Source organism: Aquarana catesbeiana, linkage group LG06, assembly GCF_042186555.1.
Source record: "Aquarana catesbeiana isolate 2022-GZ linkage group LG06, ASM4218655v1, whole genome shotgun sequence".
Classification (NCBI taxonomy): domain Eukaryota; kingdom Metazoa; phylum Chordata; class Amphibia; order Anura; family Ranidae; genus Aquarana; species Aquarana catesbeiana.
The window spans coordinates 56,071,391-56,083,444 of NC_133329.1; the positions used below are offsets into that span (position 1 = coordinate 56,071,391).

The 12,054-nt window shown below is 44.4% G+C and overlaps 1 protein-coding gene across 1 annotated transcript in view; it reads left to right on the forward strand.

Annotated features, from left to right (window-relative positions):
- Positions 1–12,054, forward strand: part of LOC141147575 (zymogen granule membrane protein 16-like) — a 31,692-nt gene that overhangs the window by 17,569 nt on the left and 2,069 nt on the right. The window contains exons 2-3 of the mRNA XM_073634800.1: positions 6,396–6,515; positions 9,263–9,395. Of these exons, the coding sequence (XP_073490901.1) occupies positions 6,461–6,515; positions 9,263–9,395 (188 nt within the window). The 5' untranslated portion in view covers positions 6,396–6,460. The remainder of the gene's footprint in view (positions 1–6,395; positions 6,516–9,262; positions 9,396–12,054) is intronic.

The following is a 12,054-nucleotide window of genomic DNA, read 5'->3' on the forward strand; positions in this document are numbered from 1 at the left end:
ATTTGCACCTAGTATGGCCAATCTTTTTATGGCCAAATGGGAGAAGGACGTCATCCATGGTCAACAGAGGACTGAGTTGATCTTCTGGGGTCGATACATCGATGACGTCCTCCTCCTATGGAAAGGAGACCGTGCCTCTTTAGATCTCTTCATTGGTGAGCTTAAGACCAATGATGAAGGTATTGTTCTCCAACACGGGGCCAGTACTTCCATTATACACTTTCTAGACCTGGAAATCAGAGTAGAGAATGACAGGCTTATTACGTCTACATACTTTAAAGATATGGATAGGAATGGCTACATAGGGACGAGCAGTTGCCATCATGAGTCTTGGCTCAGATCTGTCCCTATGAGCCAATTCCTTAGATTGAGGAGGAATTGCTCCTTACGGGAGGATTATCTGAGTGAGATGGAGTTCTTGAAAACTTGCTTCCTACAGAAAGGATATGCAGTTAATGATCTTCAAAAACACATGGAGGAGTGGCTATCCATTGGTGCGCAGCTCCTGTCTCTTTGGTCGTCCATTGGTGCGCTCCTACCCATTCTATCATCCATTTGCAGCACTTATCTCCTGGAAGTGAGCTATGGAAGTTACCCCTTACTGATTCCAGCTGGTCACCTGGGAATCCTTAATAGTGTCCCTGCTGTTTTCTACTAAGCCTGTTTTGACCCCCCTGAGAAGGGCGGTCGCAGGCTTTCTGCTAAGCCTCCATTATCTATTGTAAGGTGACGGGCAGCACAAGCGGTGGAGAACATAGACCTTGGGTCCTGTATTGGATTTCTTTCATTGGGATACCTTCACTTATGAACTTTTTTGTTGTCACATTATGTGTTTTATTATGCACATATTTTCTTTAACGCATTAATTTTATGTATGGACTTTTTTTTTCACCTTTTTTTTCACCTGATTTTTTTCACTAGATATTTTTGATTCATGATACATATTTCACTTTAGTGTAAACATATATATATTATGTTCACTTGGTAAATTATTGGTTTATTATCCGGTGCTGCACTTGTATTTATACAGTTAACAATCTTGATCAGATCATAACTGATGTTGCCTAGAGAGAAAGAGATGATTTATTGAAGCCTATAATAAGAGATGAAGGGGGAGATTTTCCTTTTTGTTTTTCATTTTATACCACCTATTCGGATCAACACCTTTTGATTAAAAAGATTTTTAGAAAACATTGAGGCGTTCTAAAAAAATGACAGAATACTAGGTCCCTTGCTCCCGGAACTACCTAGGGTCACCTACAGAGGTGCACCCCCTCTGAGATTTCAGATAGCCCCAAACGTAATTAGACCCCCAATAAGAACACGTTTTTTGGGGGATTTTAAGGGCTACTATCGATACAGAAAGTGCGAAGTTTGTCTAAATAACTGTCTTAGGGAGAGAAAGTACCTCTCTTCAGCTCTAATGTTACTGGTCGAACGTATGATGTGGGATCTTTCATCACCTGTTCGACCAAGAATGTGGTTTATATGATCACGTGCCCTTGCGGCCTACATTACGCGGGTTGCACTATTCGCAAGCTAGAAACTAGACTCAAGGAGCATCTGGCGAATGTTCGTAAAGGCTTTTTGAATCATAGTTTATGCTATGTGCCATGATAAGAGCCTAAAAGGTACATCTTTTATGGCTATAGGTTTGATCCGCATTGGAGAGGCAGCCATATTAGGAGGGAGATCTCAAAGATGGAGACCTGGTGGATTTTTTGTTTAAAATCTTATAGACCATTTGGCTTAAACATAGAATAGGATGTAAATGCCTTTATCAATAACAGTTGAATCCCCAGGTTATTCTTCCTCTTTTAGTATTTTTTAGATAGGTTTTTCTCTATGTTATTCTTATATATTTAGATTTTCTGTATTACCGGTTTTGAACCACTAGATGGCGGCATTATGTCTATTATATAGTCAGCTTTTGATTAAGCTGTAAATTTTATTAATATCCTAATGTTACTTTTATTTCCATTTTTGGATATCTTAAGTACTCTCATTTTTATATATCTACTATTTTTGTTTCCAATTTGGCACGGTTTTCTCCCCTTCCCTCACTCAGAGACAAGATGGGCTTACTGTATAAGGTTTTTCTATCTGGTCTCCCTAAATATGGCCGCGGTGGGTGTGGTTAGCCATGTACATCTAAGCCTTGATGTAAACATCCAGTTTGGATGTGGTTATGGCGGATGGGAGAGAGGCTTGGAATACAGGGGGAATAGGCGTTTCTATTCCCTCCTCCCTCCTATATAAAGAAGATACAATGAGCTCTGACCAGACCCCTGATGACATTCTCTTGGACGAAACGCAGCGTAGGGTTGAGCTCTGATGTCACAATGCTGTCACGTGTCGACCACGGCCATCTTTGTGGTTGGAAACAAATGCTATCCATAACAGACTGCTGCTTCCGATATGCTTGTTTTTATTTGCTAAAATGTGAGTACCCTGGCTGTTTTTAAATAAATGTGATCCTGGTTTTAACATACTACAGCATGAGGAGTTGCTTTCTTGTATTCTATGCATGCACCTTTGAACTTCCATCTGGTGAGACGAAAAGACCCAGCCATCTATGATTCAAGTGAAGTGGTTTCGTGGTGCTGTGGACCATTTTCTTTAGTAAGAGGTGTTGATGTTCGGTGGAGGATAAGTTCGTGCTCACCTAAATGTGTCTTTGTTTACACCGTGGGTGGTTCCAGATTTTTCCCTGAACAAGGACTTTTTTTTAAACACTATGGACTTTTACTTTTAATGTTATGTTCCTAGCGCTGCATACATTTATTTTTTATGCTTTTTATTGTCACTATACAATTTATGTCAGCTGCTTTATTAGTAATAGTGCAGTGATTAACTTTGAATTTATAATTTAGAAATTGGATAAAAGGTTTAGCACTGGGAAATACTTTTTGATAGATAAAAAGTGCATTTTATATACATCTATATAGATCAGACAAAAATAAGGGACAAATGAGGGGGAAAGAGGGACAGAGGGACATTGTTCCAAATCAGGGACAGTCCCTCGAAATCAGGGACAGTCCCTCGAAATCAGGGACAGCTGGGAGCTATGACATCGGTGACCTTTTAACCTTAAAAACGCCTGTAAAAAAGCGGAGAGATTTACATTATCTATTTGCCCTGTCGCTGAGACAGAAAGTCAGGGGAAGTTTTAAACTCTACACCAGGGGTCTTAAAACTACGGCCCTCCAGTTGTTCAGAAACTACAATTCCCATCATGCCTAGTCATGTCTGTGAATGTCAGAGTTTTACAATGCCTCGTGGGATGTGTAGTTCTGCAGCAGCTGGAGGGCCGTAGTTTGAGGACCCCTGCTTTACACAGTTGTCTGCAGAAAAAGATATGAGGGGAAGTCTTCCAGTGGGACACCTGTTCTTTTAGCAACTGTCCAAGAGGGGAATTCCTGTCATTTTGCAGAGATTGCCTCACACTTCCTGTTGCATATCTGGGACTGGAAGTAAAGGCAAATCTCCCTAAATGGCACACAGATGGCAAAAAAAGAAAAAATGTAAAAGAAAAAAAATTTGCGCTAGGTGTAAATAAATGATGATTCCAAGTAAATAAAAATGAGTGAAAAAACAAGTGAAAAAACAGCAGCACTGTTATGTACATATCATAACAGGATAAAAAAATTCAAAGTGTTGCGCTGTGTACAGGACACCGGGAATGTGGCAGGTACATTCCCCCAATATTTGAGTCGTGGTCCCTTTAAGGGGGACAGTTGCAGAGAGAGAGAGAGAAGGAGAGAGAGAGAAGGGGAGAGAGAGAAGGAGAAAGAGATAGAGAGAGAGAAGAGGAGAGGGAGAAGGAGAGAGAGAGAGAGAGAGAGAAGGAGAAAGAGAGAGAGAAGGAGAGAGAGAGAGAGAGAGAGAGAGAGAGAGACAGAAGGGGAGAGAGAGAAGGAGAGAGAGAGAGAGAGAGAGAAGGAGAAAGAGAGAAAGAGAGAGAGAGACTCACAAGCTGTGCAGCCAGTGTGAGCTCTTTGACCTGGCGGTTATTTCAGAGCTACCCCAGGTACTCCGTAATCATTATTTATAACGTGCACTATGTTAAAATGTAGCGAAAAAAAAAGGAAAAAATACGTCCAAAATTCCAACTAAGAGTCCATATAGTGAACTTAAAAGAAGTGTCAATCCAATTTCAATCGGTACAGACACCCGATGCTCCCTACACGATAAGTATAATAAATATATCTGCTTACCAGATACTAAGACCTCCCAAGGTCTATACGCACTCCAGAGAGCATTCACCCCTCACTACAGGTATAACCACTTTAGCTATCCAGCCAACTTGATTGAATTCCACAGAGATATCCCTCACAGTGATTACCCTTCAAAGGAACTCCAGAGTCCGACCATTCCGCAAATCACATGGAAGAGGAAGATAGACTCATTGGGCAATATTAGTTTAGAAGGCACTTTTTTTATTAAAAGTTTATTTAAGGCACGAGTTTATTAAAAGTTCTACTTACAAACATGGAAACATTCGCTCCTCCGGCACCCTCCACGGGTGTACCGACGTCACCGCTGCTCTGTGCCTAGCCTGACGTACGTTTCGTCCAATGGGACAACTTCTGTGAGGCAGTAAAAAAAAAAAAAAAGACATAGATTTGAACTTTTGCCTGATCTATGCATGATAAAAAAAAACATTGCTTTATATATAATTTAACAATGATTGAATGTCAGGGACCATCCAAAGTCTCAAATCCAGGTACTGTGTGATGCACAAGCCTTAAAAAGTTAACAAAAATCTTCCTTATTGTATTATCAGGACGACAGCGCTGTGTGAGAGAAAGTTATAGTTTATAAGATAAAGATACACAAATCACTTACTCTCACACAGCGCTGTCGTCCTGATAATACAAATCCCAATTGAGCTGTTTCAATTTTGACAGCAGCAGTGAGTATTCACTATTTATCTAGGCGCGGTTCACACTCTTCTTAATAATCTTCCTCTGACTGAGCCTTCTTCATTTGTTTCTCACACACTCCCCCTTCCAGACACTGCAGCTCACAATGGGAGGGATTCAGTAACAGAAGCAGTGCTGCCGATCCAGGAAGAAGTGGATGGGACTGGGTGTGGCCAGCTCAATGTGCCCAGCTATAAATCTTTAAAGCAGCTTTAACAAAAAAAAAAAAAAAAAACAGCAGTAGAACTTTAACCACTTGCCGACTGCCGCATGCCGATATATGTCAGAGGTGGGCAAATGGGCGTACCTGTACGCCCCATTTAATTTGCTGGGCTAGTGGGCTCTGCGTGACCGTGCCCACGGGTTCCACAGACTTGATGTCCACCAGTGTCCCGCGATCATGTCACGGAGCGGCAGAACGGGGGGATGCCTATGTAAACAAGGCATTTCACTGTTCTGCCTAGCAACATGACAGAGATCTAGTGCTCCCTCTCATCGGGAGCAGTGATCTCTGTCATGTTGTAGTGAGCCCATCCCCCCCACAGTTAGAATCACTCCCTAGGACACACTTAACCCCTTGATCGCCCCCTTAGTGGATAACCCCTTCCCTACCAGTGTCATTTACACAGTAATCAGTGCATTTTTATAGCACTGATCGCTGTATAAATGACAATGGTCCCAAAATAGTGTCAAAAGTGTCCGATGTGTCCGCTGCAATGTGGCAGTCATGATAAAAATCGCAGATCGGCACCATTAGTAATAAAAAAAATAAATAATAATAAAAATGGCATAAATCTATCCCCTATTTTGTAGACGCTATAACTTTTACGCAAACCAATCAATATACACTTTACCAAAAATATGTAGAAGAATACATATCGGCCTAAACTGAGGAAAAAAATTGTTTTTTTTATAAATTTTTGTAAAAAAATATTGCTTTTTTTTTTTTTTCAAAATTGTCGCTCTTTTTTTGTTTATAGCGCAAAAAAAATAAAAAATGCAGAGGTGATCAAATACCATCAAAAGAAAGCTCTATTTGTGGGAAAAAAAGGACGCCAATTTTGTTTTGGTGTAAAGTCGCACGACCGCGCAATTTGTCAGTTAAAGCGATGCAGTGCTGAATCTCAAAAAGTGCTCTGGTCAGGAAGGGGGTAAATCCTTCCGGGGCTGAAGTGGTTAAAGCAGCATTTTTTACTATTGCACATCTTGGTGCAAATCTATCCCGCATGCATGTCAGAAATAGTGTGGATTGACATTACAGTATCAACGGGGAAAAAAAGGGAAGAGAGAATGAGAAAAAAATTAAGCATTAAGATTTAAAATGCTGTTGTGTCTATATAAATTACAGTTTACAGTAACTCACATTGATTGAGTACTCCCTTTCAGTACATTTCAAATAATATTTTGCATTTCCATACTTTTATTGCATGAGTTTAATTATTCATTTTTTTTTTTACTGTCACTGCAAAGGTTTTAGAACAATTTACCATTACAGTTGAGAGGCGCGGCTCTAGGTGATAACTGCTAAATCCAGGATGCTGACTCTCCTGTGTGCGTGCTTTCTGCTGGGCTCCACAGCAACATCTAGTGGTGAGCATGAGTTATTACAACTTACTATGCCTCTCCTGTTATAGTGACCAGACTATTCTAATAATGACTATAGTGATTAACAATAATGTTCTTTATTTATTTATTCCAACTATTTACCTAGTGCCCAGTTTGAGTTAAAGTGAAAGTGAAAGTGTATGTACAGCCAAAACCTTTACTTTTTCTTTTTTGATTAGGGTGTGCAAGGTTTTTAATCCCTGTTAACTTGTTACTGCTGTCTGTGTACTCCAAGGAAGATTTATCCTTTCTATTTGTGTTGTGAAAGCAGAATTTCTAAGAATGAGGGTGGAGTGGTAGGCTGGGCTAATAGCGATGTGCATAGCAAGCATTGGCAAATGGTGGTTGTAGAAAAAATGTGCTAACAGTGGAAGGGGCTTAAACCTTGAGCCTTTGTTCAGAGTGCAGGAGTTAGGAGTATGTAAAATACTGTACATAATGCAAGGGTCTGGGTTGGATAAGGTACATAGTGCAAGGGTCTGGGTTGGGTAAGGTACATAGTGCAAGGGTCTGGATTGGGTAAGGTACATAGTGCAAGGGACTGGGTTGGGTAAGGTACATAGTGTAAGGGTCTGGGTTGGGTAAGGTACATAGTGCAAGGGTCTGGGTTGGGTAAGGTACATAGTGCGAGGGTCTGGATTGAGTAAGGTACATAGTGCAAGGGACTGGGTTGGGTAAGGTACATAGTGCAAGGGTCTGGGTTGGGTAAGGTACATAGTGCAAGGGACTGGGTTGGGTAAGGTACATAGTGCAGGGGACTGGGTTGGTTAAAGTACATAGTGCAAGGGTCTGGGTTGGGTAAGGTACATAGTGCAGGGGACTGTGTTGGGTAAGATACATAGTGCAAGGGTCTGGGTTGGGTAGGGTACATAGTGCAGGGGTCTGGGTTGGGTAAGGTACATAGTGCAGGGGTCTGGGTTGGGTAAGGTACATAGTGCAAGGGACTGGGTTGGGTAAGGTACATAGTGCAGGGGACTGGGTTGGGTAAGGTACATAGTGCAGGGGTCTGGGTTGGTTAAAGTACATAGTGCAAGGGTCTGGGTTGGGTAAGGTAATAGTGCAGGGGTCTGGGTTGGGTAAGGTACATAGTGCAGGGGACTGTGTTGGGTAAGGTACATAATGCAAGGGTCTGGGTTGGGTAAAGTACATAGTGCAGGGGTCTGGGTTGGGTAAAGTACATAGTGCAGGGGTCTGGGTTGGGTAAAGTACATAGTGCAGGCGTCTGGGTTGGGTAAGGTACATAGTGCAAGGGTCTGGGTTGGTTAAAGTGCATAGTGCAGGGGTCTGGGTTGGTTAAACTGCATAGTGCAGGGGTCCGGGGTTGGTTAACCAGTTAAAGACTGCCTACCGCAGATATACTGCGGCAGGGCGGCTCTATTGCACAAAACGTTATACCTTTGCTTTCAAAGCAATACTTTGTGAGCAGAAAGGATTTATTTTTATTACTTTGCCCTTTCTGCAATGTAAGCTTCATACCTTCCTGCTAGCAAACTTTTCACCGGTGTATGGTGCCCTGTGCATGCACATTCTCTGTACGATTCAGGGACGGGATAAATGAACCCCACATACGCATGTGCCAGAATTATGTTAGCCAAGGCCAGTTGATCAAATGGCTATAGATGCTGAACCTTGAATATGTTGGCTTAAGCAAAGGAGCTTGAGGATGCTGTATTGCTATGGGGGAAGGTATTGAGGAAGTTTAGCCATGCTTTAAGCACCTCCCTGCTCTACCAGGCTCATCAACATACCTGGGAACTTTGGGTGGTGGGCTGGGCCAATCACAGCATGCATAGTGCCCAAAGCAAAAAGGAGTGGCCAAATTGTGGAAAAAGGTGGGGGGAGCTTAAAAAGTGTGTGTGTGATTGACTGGAGCACATCCTTCAGATATGCAGAGAGTAAACACTACTACTGTCTATTACAGCACTATTTTATGAATACTGTATGGGCGGCAGTTGCATTTGTATGAGGTGGAGTCCCCAATTACATAGTACCCCCAATACCCCCAGTTCATGCCAATGTAGAAGAAGCCAACACCAGTTTATTAGGACCAGTTGTAGAAGTTTCCAATTTCTCTGCTTGGGTTACACCATCTGCCAGCTGTCATCCTCATCCCTGGGCAGTCTCTGCAGTGAGCCCAGGATCTGTGTACCCACTGAGTTTGTGGCCCCTGCCAGGGTAGTGTTGCCCACATCTCTGCCCAAAGGGGCAGGAGGAGAGTTCTGGTGATGTTTGGATGCCAGATGGTCACTGAGCCCTCAGATCCATAGGTTGTCCTTGCAGGAAAATTACAGTACCCTGGTCCTGAATATAAGACTCTGGCCCTTGCCAGCTGCTGGGGGAAGCCCAGCCCAGATGCTCACCAGCTGCCTAACTTCTTTCTGCACGCCATCCTTTAATGAGATGCGGGGTGTGTCCAGGCTGGTGGGTTCCCCAGTAGCCCAGCATCTCCCCAAACATCAGATCGCAGCATGATCAGATATGCCTCCCCTCCCTGCTCTCCATGGAGGCAAATTTACAAACATTTCCGTACAGGCCAGCTGGTCTGGAGATTTTGACAGATCTGGCAATTTTAACAAAATTAACAGGTAATTTCCAGCAAGTTTCCAGGTATGGCCATCACCCATCCCCAAATCTCATAGCTGGTCTAGCTGGATGTGTACAGATACAATATACACATTCATGTATAGGTGACCCCTGCCTGACTGCTTTCCTATATCTCTCCCTTGTTGTAGTTCAGTCGCTGAGTTCCTCCTTTTCTAAAGAGTACGGAGGAGGTAAAGGCACCCCTTTCTCATTCTCCAATGACCAACGATCTGGACCAATAACAGCCATTCGCATCAGGGAGGGTCCCAGCTTTCTGAATGGGTAAGATCCTCCACACTATATCTTTTCTATTACATTTTATATACATAAACCTTTTTCAGCACCTTGCAGTAGAAGGTATGATGTCATCTGTCTGCTGCAGAGAGTAGAAAGCATTTGTTCAGTCTCCTCTGCCCAGCGATCAGACTGCAACAGTGTAATTTTGTAGCGATGTAGCATCCTGATGTTTAGGCAGGGTTGCTATTACATTTAGTTGCCAAGCGATAGTTGCCTTGGACAATTGTTAGATCAATTTATTTCGCCCTAATTCTGGACTTGCTGCAATTTTCTCTTCTGTCACTAGGTGGCATTGTAGCTAGTGGCATTAGATAAGACAAGGGCATGGCAAGGACAGATTAGGAATGAATGGGGTGTCTCAGCCAATGGGCAGAGATTTTCTTTGGTCCCTTGGCCTGCTGGGAGAGCCTATTTATTTGTGTGGAGTCAGGTGATTGGGGTTCTGTGCCACCTGGACGGCTGTCTGGGTGGACGTGTGTTGTGTTGCCCCAGGCTGCTAGGCCAGAATCCTAAGCCCTATTCCCGGGGACATCTGGCTGCTAGGCTGTCTGAGGGCCTATCCAGAAGCAGGAAAAGCAGCGTAGGGTTGGGACTGCGGGCTTGTAGTCCAACCAGAAGTCACGGTTCTTCCGGCCGGGAACCAGTTGTGATCGGAGGGAGAGGGGAAGCTGTCCCCACTAAGGGACCATCCACCTTGCTACCGGAGACCATTGTGAGTGAGCTGAGGCCAGTACCAGAGCAGTCGTCTTGCCAGCCGGGGACAGTGAAGAAGTGGGAAAGCTTCAGCAAGTGCCAAGTCAGGGACCCAGCGGGACAGCAGAGGTGACGCTTGTGGAGCATCAGTGAGTTCCAAGGAAGGGACCTAACGTGTCAGCGGGGGTGAAGCTTGAAGAGTATCTGTGAGTGCCAAGCCAGGGACCCAGCAGGGAAGCAGGGGTGACGCTTGAGGAAGATACTGAGTACTAAAAGTGGAAGAGCTCAGGAGATCCAGTGGCTAGTGGATCTGAAGTCTAGTGAGAGAGACTGGGAGCTCATTGAGTGAAGACCTACAGTGAGTGGGTGCGGGGTAAAGGGAACTATTCATGTTGCAGATAGTTGAATATCATTACCGTTAGTAACAGCTACAACTTCAAGAAACCCACAAGCATTGAGCGAGCGAGTAAAAAGGAAAGGGTTGGGACTTTAAATGAAGCCAATGGTTTGCAAGCCGACACATAAACGGTGGGTCAATAAACTTTATTAATAGTTAAATACAAACAACGGTATCCAACAATGTATGGTTGACACTAGGTAGAATGTCATAGGATGCGTAATAGCACTGATAACCAAGGATCAGCATAAAAACTACTAACATCAAATGTCACAGAAGATAAAGTAGATAATAACATTGGTACAAACATCATTGCTAGGTAAAAACAAGGGACCACCAGTGTCAGAGTAGGTAAACAATTAACAATGAGGTAAAGCCTGCCTGATTTCTGGCCTCAAAATCCTGTTAAAGAAGCAATAACGTGTATATACTTGAATGATTAGATAAAGGGGACTGGTAGCTCGACGTGTTTCGTGGTTCATGACCACTCATCAGGAGCGGACACGTCATGTTTCTGAAATTTATAATATTAGAATGAGTAAAAGGGTTAGAGTGGGTACAGGAGGGCAGATAATCCCCCGGAAAATAAAGAGTACTCACTGAAAGCATAGGTTGCTGGTGAATGGCCAGATGTGGCAGGCCGTCCGAAGACACTGCAACCGGGAGCTGAGGCGGGCACCCCTGCCGCGACGACAAACACGGGCACCCCCCGAGGAGATACAGGACCATGAGGCACCCTAGGGATAAAGGTGGCAGGTGAACCAAGGTGAAGGGAATAGCTGGATGAAGGTTGGGGGGAGGGGAGGGAAGGTGAGGGAGGTGGAGGTGTAGGTGGGGGGGTTGACTGTGGAGGGAGAGGTGAACAGAAATAAGTAAGTGATGAGGAGAGAAGGGTGATGGATAGGACTGGAAAGTGAAAGTGAGGGAAGGTTGCACGTGAAAAACACCAACGGGAGGAAAATATGGGGTGGTGAGATAAGGTGAAAGAGGATATTACCTGGTGTGGTGTGAGAAAAATTATGGTGTGCAGAGGGGGACACCGACCACCGCCACAGTGTGCCTCGAGTGGCGCACCACCTCAGACAGACAAGGGCGCCCATATATAGGCGCCGCCGCGGGGAAGCCCGCCAACGTCACGCACACTGGGCAAGAGGTGGGAGGAGCCCCAGGCCGGAGGCCAACCAATGATCGGCAGCGGCCTGGGAGGCCCGCGAGCGTGGTGACAGCAACACAGTGGGCGCAGCGGCGCCATAAGGCGCGGCACACGCCCGCCGTGGGAGGCGTGACATCGATGTGCAGTGGCGGCAAGTCCCTCCCCCCACGCCCACAATGGCGGGTGGGGGGGAGGGGGCCGACAGTGCACAATGCAGCTCCCAGGTAAGGCAGGGGTCAGACGGCCCCACCAGTGAACCAAGGATGGAGCATAAATAATACATCTAAGAAAGATGTTGACAAATTAAAATTGAAGTTAGACCACTAGGGTCGGAAACATGACGGGTCATGATGATACTATGTAGAATTGGAAAACTGGAAGAACAGGTGAGGCTACCAGGA